Here is a 20,549-nt window from a genome sequence, read left to right as displayed (position 1 = left end):
CCCGTCGGCAGAGTGCCATCGCTAGCGAGGGGTGAGAGGAACAACAACATTTGTGGGCTGCGCGTTGACGAAGTGCATGTGAAATTTTTCGTGTTCGTAGGACAATTGTTAATTATCCACTGGCCGAATTTGCCCCGCAATCACGTGTCGGTGTAATATGTGAACGGTTTGTGGTGCTCACCTTGCGCGTAACGAAAATCGGAATAAAATTATTAAAAAAAAAAAAACGTAGTATTTACCCCAGCAACAACAACACGAACGGGCGACAAAGCGACACGCCTCGCGTTGTTGTTTTTGTTGTCGCGTGTTTTTTATTCGGCAGCACAGCAACTATTTATTTATTTAGGCAATTTGGCTAGCAAAAACAAAAGTGCCCTTCATAAATTCTAATAAAAAGTTATTAAAGTGCAAATGCATTGAGAAGCAAGGAAGGGGAGACGAGAAGATAAAGAATAAATGGTGAGGAAGAGAGAGAGCGAACAAGAGAGGGGATTACAAAAAACGAGACGTCGTTCACTTGCCCTCTCGCTCCCTCCCCCGCGCTTTCTCCACCTCCTTCTCCACCCTTCCCTCTATCAAATTTGTTGTTGCTGCTTGATTTGCTGATTTTTGTTTTCATCGCTCTTTTTTTTCGTTTTTTTCATATTCTGCGTCATAAATCGCGTTTCTCTAGTTTCGCGAGTGTTGCTCTTCGATTCTCTGATCAGAATCTGATTCATATGAAATAAATGTATATGTTTAATGTATAATATACAAAAGTCCAGTTAACCTTACGTAATTGTGTGTATTTCAAAGCGACCAAAATGCATCTCGATCCAAAAAAGTATCTAAATTTTGCCTGCTACGTGTGCTAATCAGTCAAACAAAAACGTAAAAAAAAGCGGCGTCAAGAGTAAGAGTGCCAATCAAAGATTAAGAGTATATAGCAAACGAGTAAAGAGAGATCCCGCACAAGGACTCGATCGCCTCGAACCGAAAGAGGAAGCGGAAGCGGAAACGGCAACGGCAAACGGATACGGAAGCTGCCAAGATGGCCGCCGCCCACAGCCACCACAATGCCAATCTGCTCAGCTCGGACATCTCTCGCCGAAATCCGCAGGACGAGTACGAACTCATCCAAAAAATTGGCTCGGGAACCTACGGCGACGTCTATAAGGTGAGTTCAAATAAAAGCCCTTAGCTCTACTACAAAATGTTATTAGGAAAGCAAAGGGACAAAAGGCAAAGAAAATGCAAAGTGTGCTCTTTGGATTTGGAATGTTTCCCCAAAATCCCTAAGTTTTTATAGTTTCTCTTACTGCAATTTTGCATTCCGTCTGCACTCGAAAAAATTATAAAACAGTTCTCAAATTCGATTAATTAATGATAGATTGCATCAGGTAGACAAGAATTCTTCTGTTCAATAGAAAAATCATCTAATAATATAACTTCATTGGATTGCAAAACATAGGAATTAAGTTCTTATTGGAAATTTGTTGGACAATTAATTCAGGAATACATTTAATCAACCGTATGTGCGATTTCTCTCTCCATAAAATGGAGCAGGATAACAGTTCTATTCAGTTTTGCATTTAAAGAACAAGAAATTAGTCACATTTCTCATTATGGAGTATCATTAATATTCGCCAAGCCACATAAGTAATAACATGTTACTTGCGTTAAAATGTAGAACGCATTAAATCATAAATGAGGAATGTTTTTTGCTCCAGTGCAAGATTGCATGTGCCCCCTCGATCTCCCCACCGCACACCCTCCACTTGCAGACCCTCATTTGTACATCTGTTTGCCACAGCATGCTCCCCATTCCTTTCCTTTCAACACCCCCCAAACCCCCTTCGAACAAAAATATGCGGAATTTTAGTTTTCCATCTCTTCTCTGTTGGATCGTTCTTTTTATACCATCCAAGTTCCAACTTCCATGTTTACTTTTGCTGCCCGTCGAATGGAAGTATGACAAATGCCCCCAAACGCCAGAGAAGTTGCCCTTGGGCGGGGGGCGTGGCGCAATGCAATGTTTTGTTGCCAGGGCCGGGATTATATGGGAATATACATGGGCAAACCAAGGGTTAAGTTCCCCACTTTCCATATGGAATTCCTTTGCATTCGGGGGATTTCTTCAATTGGATTTATTGCGTTCTAGCTGGCCACCGAAATCTATAAATCATCAGCTTTTCGAACGCTTTCCATTCGATTAATTTTGACGAAATTGAAATTGATTAAATTTCACATTTCTCATAAAAGACGGGAATTTCATTATATCGTGCCTTTTTGATATTCGAAACTGAGTTATGCGTTTATTGCAATTTAAAACGAAATGAAATTTATTGTACCTCAACTAAATCTTGTATACGGAAATTAACTGAAACACAATTAACTTATTTTGGTTGAATGGCGAACACATTTATGATGGTCCACAGTTTATAGATATTCATTTGTAGAAAATAAGACAGAATTGGTAATTAATTTGATTACGCATATTAATAACTTTGTTTGACAGCGAACAATGAAATCAATAAGTCTATGTTATAATGTGCACCGCAATTCACCACGAAAATTAAATGGTTTATTTTTGACTTGTCTCATTTGAATGCTTTGGTTTCAAAAAATATGTGTGTAGGTTTTGATTTGGCTTTTATTAAATCGGTATTATTTTTGTGACAGAATATTGGCTGAAAACTCAGCCATTAGTCATTAAAACGAAAGACTGTTGAGATTAGACTCCTTCTTGCTCATTGGGCATTGATATTGGACTTGATTCATATGGGCTCACTTCAATTTATTCGATAAGCAGCCACGCGCTTGCATTGATTATGGGGATTAGTTTCGAATGTGTTATTTATTTGTTTTTTAGAGTCTGGTCCGTTCTGTTTTCTGTATCTTTTCTTTTCACCATGGTCCATCCATAAGATGCGTCACCGCCATGAGCCCAAAGCCCATGGTTTCGGTTTCAATCCACCATTCCATTTCCACTCTTTCGTTCTGTAGCTCCCCCGACTTTTTACTTCGGTTTTTATTTATTTTCACATCGAGGTATTTGGTTGTCAAGGGAATTTATGATGCCACACAACTAGAATGAAGGCGATGGCATTTCGATTCAGTTTACAAAAGCGACAAGTTTGCCAAATAAAAATCAATTGGTTTTTGGGATAACTTGCAGTTCGGTTTTCCGCATTGCTTACACTAAGTTTTGGCTAAACCCATAATTATACATCGAGCACTTGAAATGCTCGATTGCCCGTACAATCAGCTTTTGCCCTCTTTTTTCGCAACTCGTTTCGCGATATCAATTTACAATAGAAATAATAACAGCAAAATGAACAACAATACGCCTTGTTGACAGGCTATTACGACTGGAATTGGGTTTCCACTGCTCCAATTTGTTTTCTACACCTCCCCCATATGCTACCCCCCCTTCAACCACTCACTCATTGATTCTTATTAGCGGCACCATAATCCAAAAATTTAGTGCAACACCGCAAATAAATTTTCAGCTGGAGGAAATTCATGTGATTCAGTTTCGTGGACTGTGGAATAATTTTCATGCAAATTTGTTTTTTCCATTTAACGCATGTAGATGATAAGATCTATTTAAAATTTAGTGAGATTTAAGTTGACTCATTTTTAATATTACGTGCTTATTTCAAGTTTATTTTAAAAATTAGTCACAACCATCGTGAACTTATTTTTTTGCGTATTTCAAAAAGAAAAATATTTGTATTAACATATATATTTATATTTAAATTTTAATTTGTATTTAAATTTATATTTAAATTGTACTCATTGTATGCATGTTTTTATATGCTATGCAAAAAGTTGTTGCAACGTTTTTAATTTCTGTTCCTCTAGAGGAAAACTAGGAGTATAAATGGCACCTGACAAGGTGAGTGGAAAAACTAAGGATGGGAAAAACTTTGGTTTAAGAGGAAGGTGCTGCTGTTGCACGGGGTTTTCATTACCGGAAATTCGAGAGCGAGGCGCAAGAAAGAGTAAAAGAAAATAACAGAAATATGAAAATGGTGAACTCTGGGCTTTTCACGAAGCACAAAAGGAAAAGTGCCAGGTTACCTAGCGTTATGCAATGAAAACTGGCACAAATACTAGTGCATAGACGCATACATATTTTATGCGTGTGCCTACGTAACTGTATGTTTGTGTGTGTTGTTTCTGTGTGTGTGATTGCCTTTGCCAGGCACTTGACTTCGCCATCCATTGTAGTTGTTGTTGCCACACTTTAACAATCATCCTCGTCATTGTTGTTGCTGGCTCTTTATTTTGTTTTTCCCCTGTTGTTATTGTTGTGCACGCAACACGCATGAAAACATGAAAAAATTGGCGCAAAGCTCTCATCTAGAGTGGGTGGTGTTTTTTTCATTTTATTTTTTGGCTGGAGGAGGCATGTTGGAGGGTTTTGAGAAAATTACTAGAGAAAAGAACGAAGTGAAGTGAATTTGTAGCAGCAAAGTTATGGGGCAGGGGGCGTGGCAAGGGGCGGAGGGCGGTGGGCATTTAAGGAGGTCACGTAGGCAACGCTTGTGTGTGTGTGTGTGTGAGTGTGTGTGTGGTTGAGGGTGAGTGGGCGTGGCTCAATGCGTTTTGTCTTTCTGTCTGTCTGACAGTGTGTGTTTATGTTTGCTGATTTGCTGCTTGTTTGGTTTCGGTTTTCACACAAATTGCAATTGCAATTGCAGTTTTCTCTGCTGCTAAACATAAAGCTCAGTTCCATAACCTCCCCCTCCCTTTTGTTTGCCGAAAATGTTGTCATTGTTTCTACCAGGACGCTCTGAAATTTCAGAATTCTGTGCCATGCCAAAACCAAACTCAGAGCCAAATCATTTGCGGTAAAAGCCCAACAATTTTGTCAGTCCAGACGACAAAGCAAAAAGTAGGGGGAAAAGGCCGGGAAACGATTGAAAAGAGTAGGTCAAAAGGAAACCCGAATCAAGACTAGCCGAAAAATGTTTGCCTTGAACTAGGCGACGGGTGAGAAAACAAAGCCGAACACAAAACAGCCAAGGCAAATAGAAAATGTCAAAGGGTTTTCCTCGCGATTCGCATCGGCTGCAGCTATAGGCAAAGCAAAAGCCCAGGGATCCTCTGGATTCGGATGGCTCCTGGTGGGGGTAATATGCAAATGGATCTTGACACGCCCACCGCGAAAGGGGGCGGAAGGCAAACAGGCAGGCCAGCAAACCAGCAAACCAGCAGGGAGACAGTTTCAACGCCTTCGCCGCATTTAAATGTTAAATGACGAAACGCACAGAACGCAGAACTTTTCCTAGGACAGGAATAACAAATCTACACTGCAGGAATATTAATTAAGAAGCAAAAAAAATATTATCTTTTAAACAATTAAAACAAGATAAGAAACTCTTTAAAAGACAGTATGCTACTTGAAGTTCGCTGTAAATAACTTGTAACTTGTGCAGCTTTAAAATTGGCTTTTTCCGATTATAAATCTTTTTCTCCCAGTGTGGGGGGATGTAGACAAAGTTGGGTGGCAATGGCAACCCTTAATTTAGCAACAACAAAGCGCCATAACAAAACAAGTGACGATTGGGTTGTTAGCGGTGGGGGCAGCGGAATGGGAAAGTCAGGCGGTGCAAAGGGTCGCCATGTTGACCCAATTCCGCCGTGGCAATAATTTGCACGTCTTCTCCGGACTGCCAAGGGGGAGGAAGAGGGGGAAGGGAGATGGAGGAATACGGGGATAAGCGGAAAAGCGGGTAGAGTTGCTGGGAAATGTTGTGGGTGAAAAATGAGTAACGCTGGTGGTATTTAGAAGGGCAGTTTCAATGCAATGCAATGCTGTGTAGGCTTGTGGCTGCATTCTACGAGTATCACAGTTCAAAATGCCACCCTCTCTCATTTTAACCCTTCTGCAACTATTATTACACCCCCCCTACCACCCCCATTGAGCAAAAACAAATATTGCAACAACAATTGGTCGATGTTGGCCAGTGAAATCGAGTTAACAACGGATACTATAGCAGAATGTATACCATGTTCGCTTATTAGCCTGTTCACTGACTTGCGGCCATAAGCAGATATTGATTACCACACCGAGCACAAATGGAGCCGTAAATTGGGGGTATTATAAAATCTTTATCGTGCATTATTAATTCTTAATGATAGCTTAGACAAACGATTAGTAATGCACACTTTTAAATGTCACTTGTGCGTAGATAAAACTGGTTTATTGTTACAACTTATTTGTAGACATTCAAATAATTACAATAGTTATAAATCAATTTATTTGAAAACTATTTTGTCGAATTTTACGCAGCAGAAAAATTTATTGGAAACGTAACTCAACTGTCATAGGGACTTTATAAATGGTTGAGTTCTCTCATGTTTAAAGAGATCGTAATCTTAATAGTTTTAAAGTTTTTGTTTCTCCAATGTGATACACTGCATAAACGATTAAATCAGTTGAAATCCGCTTTTCTTTACCATACTACCCATTTCATATTGTGGCACTCATTCTAATAACCAAGTTGCCCACTTGTGATTGCGATTCCCATTTTCAATTGGGCTGTTTGGCCGTGTAGGTGGAGGTGGGATGTGAAAGGCACCTTAATTGAGTTGCGTTAACATGGTAAATGGTGTCCGGGTGAATTAGGCAACCGGATCAGGAATAGGAACAGGAATAGTTACAATTTGGTGCAATTAGCAGTGACAGTGCCAACAGGGACACGTGTTCTCCGACTCCCTATTCCCATTGCTACCCTACCCAACCAGTTTTCCCTTTGCTTTTTGCATGAAAATCCCAGCAGGGTTAGCAGACCAGACGGACAAGCCTCTGCTCCATTCCCCGTATTTATCTGGGATCCTTTCATGCCTAAACTAATCCACTCGCCAAATCAACTCAAATGCACGAAATTTAAATAAAAACCCAACTCCAGGGAACCCTAAATTCGCCCCTTTTCGTTCCCCGCAAAACCGAAAAATCCCAGTTGTGCAAATATTGGGACTGTCTGTTGGGGAAGCCACATCCCTGCTCCTCCTGCTCCCCCTGCTAACCCTGCTCCCTTTCATATCCTTTCGTTTTAAAACATATCAGAAATATTACACAGGTCCCTCGTCCTCTTTTTCACCGACATCAGCAGACGTCCCCGAAGTCAAATAAAAAAAAGCGCAAAATAAAGGAGAATCCGTCTCTAAATCGGAATATATATTTTTTGCCTTCAATGGCCGTGTTTAAAGTGTTGTTTTTTGGGTGGCGGTGGGCGTGGTTCGGGAAATTGGGCTGGGGAAATTGTTGAGAAAGGGTCAGTCGTAGGCAGACACTTGGCTGTTGTGGGCGTGGAGCCGTGGGGCGAATGCGCTTTCTTGAGTTTTCCTGTTTTGGAACTTGTCACTTGTCCAGGAAAAGTAGAAAACACCAGGCCTTGTCTTTGGACTTGGGAAGCATAGGAAGTGGCAGCTGCTCCTGGCTAATTTCCCCCTCTGTTCTTTTTTTTAGTGTTCCTATCTTCCCAGGCTGCACTGGCAGAAAATTTATCCATCATTTTAAGTTAAATATAACCTAATCTATGATCAATCTTGAATACCCAAACTAGTCGCTATAAATAGTTTAATAACATTAAACTTCAATACGCATGTTGATAAACTGACGAGTATAATCAAGCTATTATTTTGAAATACTTAAAGACGTTTGGAGTTTTTCCTGTGCAATCCCTATGATTTTGTGTTTGACCCTGGAGCCTGTGCAACGTCTAAATGTCACCATTCATCTTGCTCCAAATGCCCCACCAGTCGAAAGAAAAGGAGACGGGATGGCGATTCCTTTGCCACCCTGTGGTTTCTTTAGTTTTTCTCTTCATTTCCTTGCTCATTTCCGTTTGACATTTTCCTTGAATATTGAGCAGCAGCAGCAGCAGCTACTTCACTCACTCTTCGCTTTATCCGATGGAAAAGTCTCGGATGGCAGTGCCCATCAATTGGATGTATGCCAGTTAGGTGGGAAAACGCAGAGATGGGGAAGTGTTTACAGCATTTCAAGCTCGTTATTTGGCCAATTTCGTAAAGGATTTAGCAGGGCTTCCTTCTACGGCTCTCCAGCAGTTATCCATTTCTAAGTTGCTATGTACTTAGTCTGCATATACATACCTACATACATACATATGTGCATGCACATGTGCATATTTATTGCCTTGAGTGTGTGTGCGTACGTGTGTGTGTGTGTGGGGCTGCCAAAAACTTTGTCCTTCATTATAACTTCTTGGTCTTCTTGCCGCTCCTTGGTCGCGCTAAACTTTGCAACGTCAGAGTTTGCCATATTAAAATCATCATCAGCGGCGTCCAAACATTCAACTTATATAAGAAGCTAAGTAAGAATAAATTGAGGCAGAAATAAAACGGGCGAATATTTCAGGCATGCCGTCATAAACTTGCGCTAAGTGGGCGTGGCACAAGCCTACACGCACACTCTTTTGCCACAGAGTTGCAAAGTTGCAGTGGCAGCAATGAAAAAAAAAAAAAAAATCAACAACAAATGAAACTGAAACTTAAAGTCAAGCTGAAAGATGAAAGAGAGACCTATCGATGTCGCGATGAATGTCGACCGCCCCCTTTTTCTTTTTTGCCCCTGGCATTTCTCAAAGTTCAATGGCCTGGTACACAGAAAAAAAGAAGAATGCATACTTTGAAATGATTATGAATAATTTACCACTTTATATCTCTAATTAGTTTCTTAATACATATTTTGAATCAATGTTTTCACCATAACTTGGCCAAAAATTTCCGCACGGCTAAAATAAAGACTGTTTTGTGTTGCTAATAAACATAGCTAACTATGTATCGGTATTTTTATCACAGCACTGTAAATATTGGTCCAAATATGGAATGTCATACCTCGTTGAGTTAGAAATTAAATTTCCAATCCAACTGCGTTTTCAAAAAAAAATTAAATTTTTTTCACATTTTTTGTAATTTTTGATGATGATTTGTGAATTTTGACCGACTGGCATACCTCGTTGAGTTCGTAATTAAATTTCCAAATTTAAAAAAAAATTTAATTTTTTTTTTAAAACACAGTTTTATTACGAACTCAACGAGGTATGGCATTCCACTTTTGGACTACTATTTTTACTGCTATCGGAAAAAACGGATTATTCCGGGTATAACGACGTAAAATCGTGGGTCCTTGAAAGTCGCTCTAACCGGATTTTTCTGTAGTTATACACTTATTTAGTTTTTAAACTAACGATAAATACAGTAATATTTTCCATATAAATTATCTGCTTTAATTGTTTGCCGTGTAGTGTCTAAAAATAATAATCCCCAGGCACAAGTGACATTTGTTTGCTGCGAACAACTCGAGATGAAATCATTGGCAGCTAAATTTGCATTTGCATTTGCATTTGCATTTGCATTCAATTTTTGCCACTTGAAAAAGTTGCACTCCCTGCGGTCAGCGAGAGATGATTAAAAACTTGTAGAATTATGCCAGGAAAATGAGCTTCTTAACAAGTGGCGGGTGGGTCAGATTCCTAGTACCACTGGTGGTAATCGTCGCCCAAAGTTGACTCGCTTTTCCCCTGTTTTTGTTGTTCTGGATAATTCCATTAGCCGGCGAAAGTTGCAGCGCAGAGTAGTACGAAAAGTTTTCAGCCCAAACTAATTCCCATTAAATTGTGTAATTCCAATTTACGGTGGGCAAAAGGCCACCACTTGTTTGTGGCTACTCGGAAAGTGCATAAACCAACGCTCAAAGTCAAAAAAAAATAAAAGTAGAAAATTTTTGTTTTTGTGCTGATTGCAATGCCAAGAGCACGCAGATGTCTTAAGCCGCCGATTCGTGATAATCTCAAGTTGCCTAGCAGCTAGGGCACTAATTAGAAAATTTCAAATTCATCTCTCAGGAAAACCCGCATCCACTCATAGCTTCCATCAGCAGTCGGCAGTCGACAGTCAGCAGAATCACAATAATGATAAGGACCTGGTTGCTGGATGCTGGAGGGTCGTCTGCCGCAGCAGTTGACAAAATAATCAAAATAAACAAAAAAATAATGATTAACCTTAAAGTAATTTGCATAAACTGCGAGAACTCGGCCGGCACCGAGCATAATTAATGAGTGACGAAATCCCCTGCGCCCCTGCGGCCGGAGAAATTCTGGGCTGAGCGTAAACCGCATAACACTAAACTGACTTTAATTGAGGGAGACATGACGAAATTATTAAAATTATTATGGCAGGCGGGCAGGCCGCAAAGAGATGTGAGGAGAGAAAAGGAGCCACAAGCGTGACGAAACTGTTGACAAACTCGAAATGGAAAATGCAGACAGAGAAAGAGAAGAAGAGAGAGAGAGAGAGAGAGACAGAGACAGGGATAGAGAATAAGTGTAGTAGACACAGAAACACAATTAAGCGAAATAATTGCGCTTGAAATAAACTTTTTTCCTGGGCTGAGAGAAAGAAGAATTATAGAAACAGAACGAGAAATGCTCTTAGGGTTTTCATATGTGACGAGAATCTCCAAGCTCTTGTTACACTGTGAGAAATCTATTGTAAAAAATATCTCACTAGAACTGCCTTATGTAAGATGTCATTATCTAGGAAATGTTTGAAACTTTATTTTATGTTCTATTTTTTATTTTACAATTTTAGAGTTGTTTAGAGCTTACTGCTACTAGGGCATGATGAATCAATTTTGAATTAAGGAATTCTCTCTGTATGTGTGCAATAGCAATTAGTTAATGGAATTCGTCTTAAGTCCCAAGCAAGTTTGGGTACTTTAAAGCTTACTTTTTGCTATTCGCGCTTTGTATTTTTTCTAATGTGCGTCAAAATTGAAACAGAAGTGGGAAAAAACTGAGAACATCCATTGTAGTATGATAAGGCGGGGTGCTTAATGGGGGGATATTTCTAATGGGTAACACATTTGCTGGCCAAATTGACAAACAAGTCTAAGCCTTGGCATAAGAACCATAAAAAGAAACGTACATACAAGATAGAAACACGAGTGAAAAACACGAATGAGAAAAAAAAGTTATAGAACAGAATGATAGGGTAAAGTTGGTAGCTATGAAAATGTGGAGAAAAAATATGATAAAAATGAAGTGGTCACTAGAAGCCAGAACTCACAATGCTGGCATCAAAGAAGAAACGAATAAGCAGCAGACAAGAAGTGAAATGAGCCAAAGGAAACTTCAAGTCAAATAAAAAGTCTTTAGCAACGCTTTTGCCTCATCTAATAATTTATGTGCCTTTGTCTGCGTCCATCGAGAGGGGGTTTCCCCGCCTTTCCCGCCCCATCTCATTTGCTCTCTCCCCGTTGGATTGAGTTGAGTTTTCCATGGGTCCATAATGAACATTGTTTGCCTCAAGTTCAAAGTTTGCGCCAGGGAAATGCGCTTCATTAAATCGAAAGTGCGGACAAAGGGACGGCACTCGGATGCTCCGGTCTTCAGGGGGTCTGGAAAAATACTTAATATAAAGTTTAGCTATTTTAAAAAAATACTCTACGTACTTTGTGTCCATGTTTTATTCAAAGAAAATTCTTTTGCGAATTTTCTATTTTAAAGCAACCATGAAAGGTGACCTTGAACTGAAGCCAAGCTCAAGTGAAAAATATATGCTCGTATTGTGAACTGAGGAACTCGCCGCAATCCGCACTCATGACAGATGACGACCACTGAGCGTTAAATGATGATGAAGCTGCCCTGAAGCGAAGCTTTTCACGAAAGTCGCGCCTCTGCGTGAAAAGCTGAGTTTTCTCCCTGTTTTTCCGTTTGATTTATGCCCGCAACTGCGCCGAACAGCTTGATGAAGTTCCTTTTCCAAAACATTACGTAATTTAATGCAAAACCCCGAATCTGTTGTCAAATATTTCACGTTGCAGGCAACCACAATAACGTTACTCGTTTCTGGCTGCACAAAAATCCTGCAGGAAAAAAAGAGGCGGCAGAGTGAAAACCGCTGACCAATATTTCACAAACAATGCCGAAACAAAAGCGAGAAATAAAGGGCGGAAGTTGCAGTTGCGGGCGGGGAAAAGTGGAAATGGGAATTTCCATCAGAGCTGCAGGAGGCGCCCAACCACAGTTGCTGTTTTTTTTTCCCCCCCTTTTTGTTTCTATTTTTTTTTTGTGTAGCTTTTGTGACTCCCACAGCGAAGAATCCCTCAATTATGCAATTTTCTATTTTCCAACAAATTGAAACCGAACTTCCATTGCCCTTTTTTTTGCTGGCCCAGTTTTTAGCACAACTCCCATCTCCACGGGCAGGTGGAAAATGAATTCTGATTTGGGTTTTCCTTTCCTCTCCCTCTCCCTCCCCCTCAACCCGCTTCCGGGATGGAAAAACATTTTTGGCTGCTTCTCAATAATGTACATATGGTTTGTCCTCAATCTTGAAGCTACCGATTGCCGATCTCGAAAATAAATGTTTTCCTTTTTGCGGCAGGTGAGCTGGGCCGCTTTTCTCTATTCTCTATTCAAGTTGCAAATCAATTTCCCTTGTACCGTTTTTTTTTTATTTTTTTTTTTTTTTTATCAATTCTGGCAAAAACTAGAATTGGTATCGACACAGGGAAAAATTATCAGAAATATGTTGTCAAGTGGCTGCTTTTCACTTATCGAGGAACGATTGTGGCACTTAGATATTATTTTATGTCAATGATTACGAATTTCTTTGAAACCGAACAAGGAAATTAATGTTCTTTAACCTATGTGATAGTGAAGAAATCTATTATTAAATCAAATGTTAAATAAATATAGTAATTCAATTATCGGAAATGGCTTCCTATACATTTGTTTTCTGTGCTAAAAAATAATTGCCTAGAACATCTGTCCCCTTTCCACATTTCCGGAACATCAATTTTAAACGCGGGAGATTTGTTGTGGCGCCAAAGTAAATATTAAAAGAGTAAATCTTATGGAAATATTGTCAATAGAGTGAGGAAAGTTCTGGATTTGTGTTAAGCACTTGCCATTTAATGCCTCCGGAGCTGATAAATATTCCGGGAAATAGTCGGGAAATCGCGTGGAGTGGGTGGCTAGGCAAGTGAAAAGTTTTCAAATTCTCCTTGGGCTTAATCTTGAAATATGAGTCGGAGGCACTTTCAATGAATTTATGGCAGTCGAGAACTGTTTGCTGTCTTAAAACGCAATAACCGTTAAGAACATCGGATTTCCCCACCCGAAAACCCTTTATCCCCACTCTCTTAACGCATTTTGTTGAGTCCCAATGCTCGGCACGTTGGTCAAATGGTCACGTTCCATTTGCCCGAGGAGCAACCAGGCGGCGGCAGGTGACAAACAGGTGGAAAATGGGAAAATGGTGGTGGTGTTGCTGGTGGGTGGGTGCTGGGTGCTTCGTTTCGAATGTGATTGATGAGAATGGGAAGGCGAAGAGTGATAAAAGTTGACATTCGACAGGTGTGCGAAGCAAAAGGGAATGATAAAACGCATGTAAAGTTGAAGAGCACATCGCATTTGCCAGCCAAATGAGAGTAGGGAAAATGGCTCATCAGATTTATGTGAAATATTTTAAAGTACTTACTGTTTAAATAAATTTAAACTCTTAAAAGATATTTCTAAACCTAAGTAGAGACTAGTGATTGCCGTGACTCACGCTGTCATCTCTAGCAGCGATGGCAAAGCCAACAAAGCAACAACAATTAGCGTGGCTGCCTTGATGTTATCTGTTACTGTCTGTATGGGTACTTATGCGCACAGTACAGGCGGGTGCACACACGCATCAACATTCACACATGGTCTGGCAGACGGGGGGCCTGAAAGTGTGCCATTGGCATTCCCAGTTTATGCTTGTGAGGAGTGAGGAGGGGGAGCCCCAATCCAGCCCCCAATCCTCCCTCCACTGCCGCCTGGAAGCCAAGATACCAAGACCGTGGAACACCCTCCTCAAATGTTATCGCTTGCTCGCTGGCATATTAAGCCAGAGAGCAAGAACCGTGCTTGAAATTCATTCAGTTGCTCATTCACTCGCTCCAGCCATTGAGTCACCTCTTGCTGGAGTGCTTGCATCAAACTCGGAAATTAGCATATGCTCAAAGGTTGGGGTGTATATAACATGATGATGATGATTATGATGATGATGATGATGATAGGGGGGAATGACGATGTTGACAAAACAACGTTTGCCATTTATATAACCCCGCTTTAATTGCATTGCGTATGCCAGCCACACGAGGCGTATGCGCAACTTTAATGCGCCCCGTTGGCCCGTCGATCTCTCGAGAAATGAAACAAACTCTTTGTTCACTGCTAATGTCACATCGTTATTCCCTGGCAGTTTGATGTCCAGTTTGCTAAGCTGATTATGGTTTATTGATGACTACAGATCTTTGCCGGCAACTTCCGTCCTAGTTCTATTATCCTTCCTGTGTGGGTGTATGTGTGTGTATGTGTGTTGTTAGTCCATCAATGACACTCGCTTGGGGAAATCAATTCAATTTGTTATGCTAAACGTATTTTGTGCATTTTGTGCATCTATTTATTTAGAAGCTCTGCTCCGGAAAGTATGTTTATATTTATATAAGGAGTAAAGTGAAGTATAGACAAACAATACTGCCGAAGAGATTAAATTTCTGAGAGAAGCACTTTAAGTGGACTTACCCACAGTTGTGCAAACTCATTTAAATTTCACTACTGCCTTTTTTTCTACAGCCTAAGTAATGTACTTGATTCAAAAGATACATTGTAAACAGACAACATTTTTTTTGCTCGCGTGTGTTGAACTGATTTTCACTCTGTATATGCATTTTCCATGGCATTTACATGCACCTGCTGTGCCAATTTTCGCAAATATCTTGAGGTGAAAGGGTCGAATTTATTCGGAGTGACAAAGTTCGTAGTGTAAAGAGTGAATTTCGTACATTTTCTGGATGTTCAAATACCATTTCCCATCGAAAGGAACATGTAAATACATGTATATGTAACGGGCAAGGACAAGGACCTTTCACCCCTGTGCTTGCATGTTGCCAAAGGCTAAGTGGCACCCAAATGAGAACCCTTGCATACCCCAACTCCACACCTGGCTTGGGATTACAATTTTTTTACACGTGTCTCCTGTCAAGTGCAGTGGGGTGAGAGCATGGCGGGAAAGGAGTAAGGAGGGTCCTTCAACGAAACCACCCAAACCACTTGAATATTTGTGCCCAACTTGTTAATATTTCGACAACGTTCCGGCTCGACTGAATTGTAGCGGAGTGTGGGTGTTCGGCTCGGCCTTTGGGGCTTCGAGTTGATATCCCTCGCGCAGGACATTGAAAAGAGTGTTGGTCCCTTTTTGCAGTTGAACTTTTCAATTTGATTGCCAAACGAGAGGCGTTAAACGGGTCCAAGAGCAGGTGGGCGGCCGACCCCCGATGACTAAAAGTAATTAAAGTATTTTCCCAGGTCGCTACACAAAGCTGGAAAAGGGCCAAGGGAAGGGGATGTGTAAGTGGAAGGGGAAGGGGAAAACTGCCCGGGAAAAGCTCGCAGCTGCTGCAAATGATATTCAATTTGTAGAAAATGTTTTCTAGGCGGGTAGAATCAAAACAACAAAATGAGAACTAGGCTAACACAAAAACAGGCGGCGAGTGAGGGAGCGGAAAACATAATATGCATAAAGCCAATGGCTCGTAGAAGGAACAGGGATAGTGGACTGCTTTGATGGCTCCATTCTAGCCTTCAGTTTGTGTTTGTAGCTGTTGCCTAGAAAACTTTTCCAGGAGAAGCAAAAACTTTGCCCAGCACTTGACTGTGTCTGCATGTTTGTCCTTTTTTTTTATATTCTTTTGGGCTTGGAACTCAGAAAAGAAAGATATTATATAAGCTTTGCACAACAAGAAAAAGTTGACAGCTTTAATAAAATAAATCTATCTTTATATTATATATTTTGTATTTTTAATTATCCTCTTTAAGTACCTGACTATTTTTTTCTGTGCGCCACAGCGCCACTGTGATTGCAATTTGGCTAACTGTGTGTGAGAGTTGATACCTTTTGGAGCTGGCTTACAGATGATAGATGATAGGTACCGGAAACTGAAAGAGTTGGGCACTGGGATTAGTTTTGGCTAATTGAATTGTGCGTTGCTGGCCGACTGGCCAGGAAAATTTGAAGGTGGAGAGTCTAATGCCGAACAGTTAATGTGGAAACTCGTAGAGTTCATTCCAGCTTTAAGGGTCAAAGGGTTCACTAGCACTAGTGTGGTACTAGGATTTTCCAGACTGTTTCCACTTTACCTAACATTTTTGATGCGCCGGCCAAGTTTGTTGTACGCGTATGCGTGTGTGTGTGCGTCCCCTTTGCTAATCGTTTATTTACGAGACCGTACCGTAGCCGGAAAAGCGTGTCTGGACCCGTTTGACTGCTCCTTTGAGCCGGGCAATTAATAAAACATGAACTCAATTAGTTTAAAAGGCTCACGATGATCGAAAGGCATAAGCCAGCAAGGCATGAGGCGGAAATTGCCACCAGAAACAACCAGTTGACAAATTGCAAGGAGTTACCATGAGTGACAGAAAGAGAGGAGCACGAGGGTTCAATTAAAGAGTCGCCGCGAGATCCTTTCATCGAACTCATTACAGCTCGCTTCTTGTACTTCATTTTCCATTTCCGCCATGCAATTTCCCCTCCTTTCCTCTGCTTTCCTCTTTTCGGGGGCAATTAGGCTGCCCAAGAGCTTGTGGCCAGCCTCGAAGTCCTTTTTACTGACCAGGTCCACTCACAAAGGCCGAGCACAGAGACGTAGAGAGAGAATGACTGGAAAATCCTTCACCGCCGAAATTAATTTACTCCGCTTGCAATTTTCCCTTTTCCATTTTCATTTTCGTTTAGGAGGTTTCCGCTCTGCTTTTTCCACTGGTTTGTTTTCCTTTCCTCGATTCGTTTTTCCACAATTTGCCACTAATTTCCCTGTTGATTCTAAGAAAACTCATTATGGAAAAAAACGAAATTTCCAGTCTGGAACTGATTTATTTAGTGCAAATATTTTAATAGTACTTTATGTATTTTATGCGGAATTAGCAATGCGTTTCGAAGAGTATCTGCAATTTTTTCCGTGTAAAAAAATATAGCATACATGAATTTGGACCAGCACAGCTTTGATTTTGGTTTTATGTAAGCGAAAAAAGTTACACTCATTGAATTTTAAATTCGCTCTAATTAAATCTGCAACTTTTTGGGTGCCCATTTCAAACAGTCTGGCCTAATCGGGAGAAGAGGCTGGCGGGCAAGGACTCTACGCTGTTTGCGCTAATTGGGAAAATCGGCTCTGGCAAAGTTGGCCCGGCTCAAAGGTATAATTTGATTGATGCGACTCCTGATCCAAGGCCCTAGGAGCTCCATCCATCCGTCCGGCCATCAAAGCGAACGCCCCGAGGCGGAAGCGTAAGTTTTAATTGCCAGTCTGGACAGTTGGTGGCCGTAAATCTGGTTTGTGGGCCACAAAATATCATGCGAGCTGCTTACCGCTACGTTGCATAATTTACGAGCACTGAGGGTGTCTTAAAAAAAAAAAAAGAAAAAAAGAGAATCAGGGAAAGAACTATGAAATGCTAAAATCGATAAAGAAAGAAATGGCGGAGAAGGCACTATTTCTCGTGCCCGAACACACTAAATGGGTTAGAACGGAACTGTATTAATAACGCAAACGAAAGCTCCCCGCCAGACAAGGCCCAGAAAATGGAACAGGAAACGCGCGTCCTGCTTGCCAGGAAGGTAATTTAGCACGCAAGCCCAGCTCCTCCGCATGCCAATAACAATAGGAGGCATCCGACCAGGAGGAGCAGGAACTGCCGTTTGCAATAGGTGAACGGCAGTAGGGATTGTACTCAGAAAGGAGTACATAATATTTAAATATTAAACTACTCCAATCGGAGGAGAAAAAATTACCTTTTGTGTTCTTTTAAAGCGGTTTACAAGTATTAAAAAGAAAAATAATATGTATTTAAACACAAATATTTATAGTAGGGTTTGCGGACCATTTTTTTGTTGTAAGCATATTTATATTTTATCATAGCTTTCATTGAAACTATTTTTTTCGCCGTGTGCAGTTGAGGAGTGAAAACGGAACTACTGGGTGGTTAGAATATTGTTGGCTGGGACTTGAAAATTTTTCCTACTCTAATTGATGGCAAGGACGATGAACTCCTGAAAGGAAACAATAGATCTTGGAAATGCATAAAATAAAGCTTTTCAAGTCATTCAGTACTTGAAAGATACAGATTATCTGCAGCTTGCAGATATATTAGCGTTCTGCACTCAACCTTTATTTGTTATTCGAAAGCAATCGAAAACTTTTTCATTGCATTTCTGGCGGGTACTACAAGTTTTTGGTGGTCGTTTTCTCCTTGCAATAGAAGCGTCCTAGTGGTGTTGGCACTGTATCTTCTGATGATTGTGGTCCCAATGTAATTAAGTGCGACACTTTAGTCCCAATTTTCACAGCGTTGTTCTAATTTCGCCACAGAATAACTTTATTTACATGAGTCTGCGTGTGTGATTTGTCATCATTTGCGAGATAGGGTGGAAAACTCAGTCATTTTCTGTCTGTTCTGTGGTGGCGTTGGTTCTTTGTTTCAGCTGGTTTTTACCCCAATCCCATCGTCTATTCCCCAAAATTGGTTGGCTTTTCACAATGGCTGGTATTCCCGTTTGTGGACACTTTCAAATGACATTTTTGCGAGTTTTCCGCTGTCCAATTCCCATTTTTAACCGAGTTTTTCTGCTTTGTTCGCTCTAGTTTTTTTGTTGATTGTTTTTTGTTCGTCTAGCATGGCCATTTGTACTAATTTTCTCAATTGTTTGAAAACTAGACACGCACGATAGTGGTGACAGTGTGTGGGGAGAACTGATGTCCTTATTTTGCCTTCCACATTTAAAACTTCCTTGTACGTAATTTGAGAGTTTATTTGTAATTTGGCTAAACAAGCGCACAGTTTTAAATAATGATACGAACACTTAATGCCAATCAGTCACGTGCTCATCTCTAACTAACATACAAACAGGATAATCCCCTTTGTGTGTTGCATACTTTGGGGCGAACAAGTTTCTGCGGTTTTTCCACTTTATACCCTTTATTTGAACGTATATTGAAATTGAGGCTAGTTTTTGTTGCTGTCTACTGAATATGTTTCTATTGCTGCTGCTGCTGCTGCCGACCGATAAGACAATTTAAAGTTTTTAAGTGGTTTAAGTGCTGCTCCCTGGAGCATCGATTAGTATAATGTCCCACTGAAACTTTACGCTCATGATGAGCACACATTGAAGTTGGAGTTGAAGTTGAGGTCTGGATGAATGATTGGATGGATGGCATTTATGGAACTCGCAATCAATTGAGGCTCAACATATGGCGAGCAATGCGAGAAATGCGTTCAAACGCATACCGGGAAATGAAGAGCCAAGAATTTATCTGAACCACATATGTACGTTGTGATTCGTTCTCCACATTTTTTTTTCCACTCATCCAAAAATAAAATGCGCACAGCGTAAACAAACAGTTGGTTGTGCCTCAATGTTTTTCCTTATTTTTTATACCAAGAGTGAAGAGACTATGAAATAAAATTTGTTTATATTGAAATCGAAGCGAGAAAAATATGCAAAAGGTCGAGATGTATGTGCTGTGATGGATGGGAAAAATGGGGAACGTATTCAGACACTTGATAAACAGCGCGAAATTTCTGTAAGAAATACGTATTTCTATAGAAATTCTGGCAAATCCATTGAGATTCGAGGAAATCCGAGAAAATTGTTTTGCCGTAATGGAATAATATTAAGCCAACTCCAAGCCAATTTGGCAAATATGTTACCCTAAATGTCCCTCGCCCTTAAACGCTTAACTAGCTTATTAGAAAAGTTATCATGCAACGGATGAGAAAAAACAACTAAAATCTAATTTTCCTCGATTTTTCCTATCGTTACAGGTAAGCTGCAAAACATCAAAGTGGACTTCGGGCGATTGCAGACTGTCCTCTAGCGAGTTTCCAGTTTAGAGTCTGCTTTTAATTATGCACTTCAAAGGCGGCAAATTCGACGATCCAAATTATTTGAACTGCGACCCGAAAAATTGCATGGTAAAGTGGGGAATTTGCCGGGGTGTAGATAGTAAACTGAGCAGTCGAGCAGCTTAATTAAATTGCAATTTTCCCGCTGGCAACTGGGGACAACTGGCGTCGATGGCGGAGCAGCAGCAGGAAACTGCAAACGGACAATGGGAAATGGTGGTGGGGCGGGGTGAAAAATGGAAAATTGGGAGACAGACGCTGGGTGCCAAACGCCCAGCGATGGAAAATCGCGAAAAGCAAAAACAAAAGTGGCCAACAGAACTAAAATGTACCAAAACTTCAGCAGCAACAACAGCAGCGAGGAGCGAGAAAAATTCATTATTTTTCCGAGGCACAAAAGGGTCATGAAATATGCAAGAAATGTGCAGCAATCTGGACAAACTCTTCAAAACTAGAGTAGTAAACGTTACTTGATGGTAGCGAATCAGAATCAAAATCAGAATCCGAATCCGAATAAGAATGAGTGTGTGTTATGCTTTCCATAACGATGACTTTTAGCACTTCTTCAGTTCATTTGTGAAGTGCTATGGGCTG

At 40.6% G+C, this 20,549-nt stretch overlaps 1 protein-coding gene across 6 annotated transcripts in view; it reads left to right on the top strand.

The window, feature by feature from the left end:
* The first annotated feature begins 27 nt into the window (after positions 1-27).
* LOC120444639 (mitogen-activated protein kinase kinase kinase kinase 5) overlaps positions 28-20,549 on the top strand; it is a 49,156-nt gene continuing 28,634 nt past the window's right edge. For 2 of the 6 annotated variants that reach the window (XM_044005789.1, XM_039624458.2), the window contains exons 1-2: positions 47-166; positions 674-1,156. In XM_044005789.1, coding sequence (XP_043861724.1) covers positions 1,031-1,156 — 126 coding nt within the window. In that variant the 5' untranslated portion in view covers positions 47-166; positions 674-1,030. Of the gene's footprint in view, positions 167-673; positions 1,157-20,549 lie in introns of all 6 variants that reach the window. The other 4 variants (XM_044005791.1, XM_044005790.1, XM_039624457.1 and 1 more) reach the window with 3 other exon arrangements.

This window comes from Drosophila santomea, chromosome 2R (genome assembly GCF_016746245.2).
Source record: "Drosophila santomea strain STO CAGO 1482 chromosome 2R, Prin_Dsan_1.1, whole genome shotgun sequence".
Lineage (NCBI taxonomy): Eukaryota > Metazoa > Arthropoda > Insecta > Diptera > Drosophilidae > Drosophila > Drosophila santomea.
The sequence above is the reverse complement of the archived record's forward strand: the minus strand, read 5'-3'. Positions and strand labels throughout refer to the sequence as shown.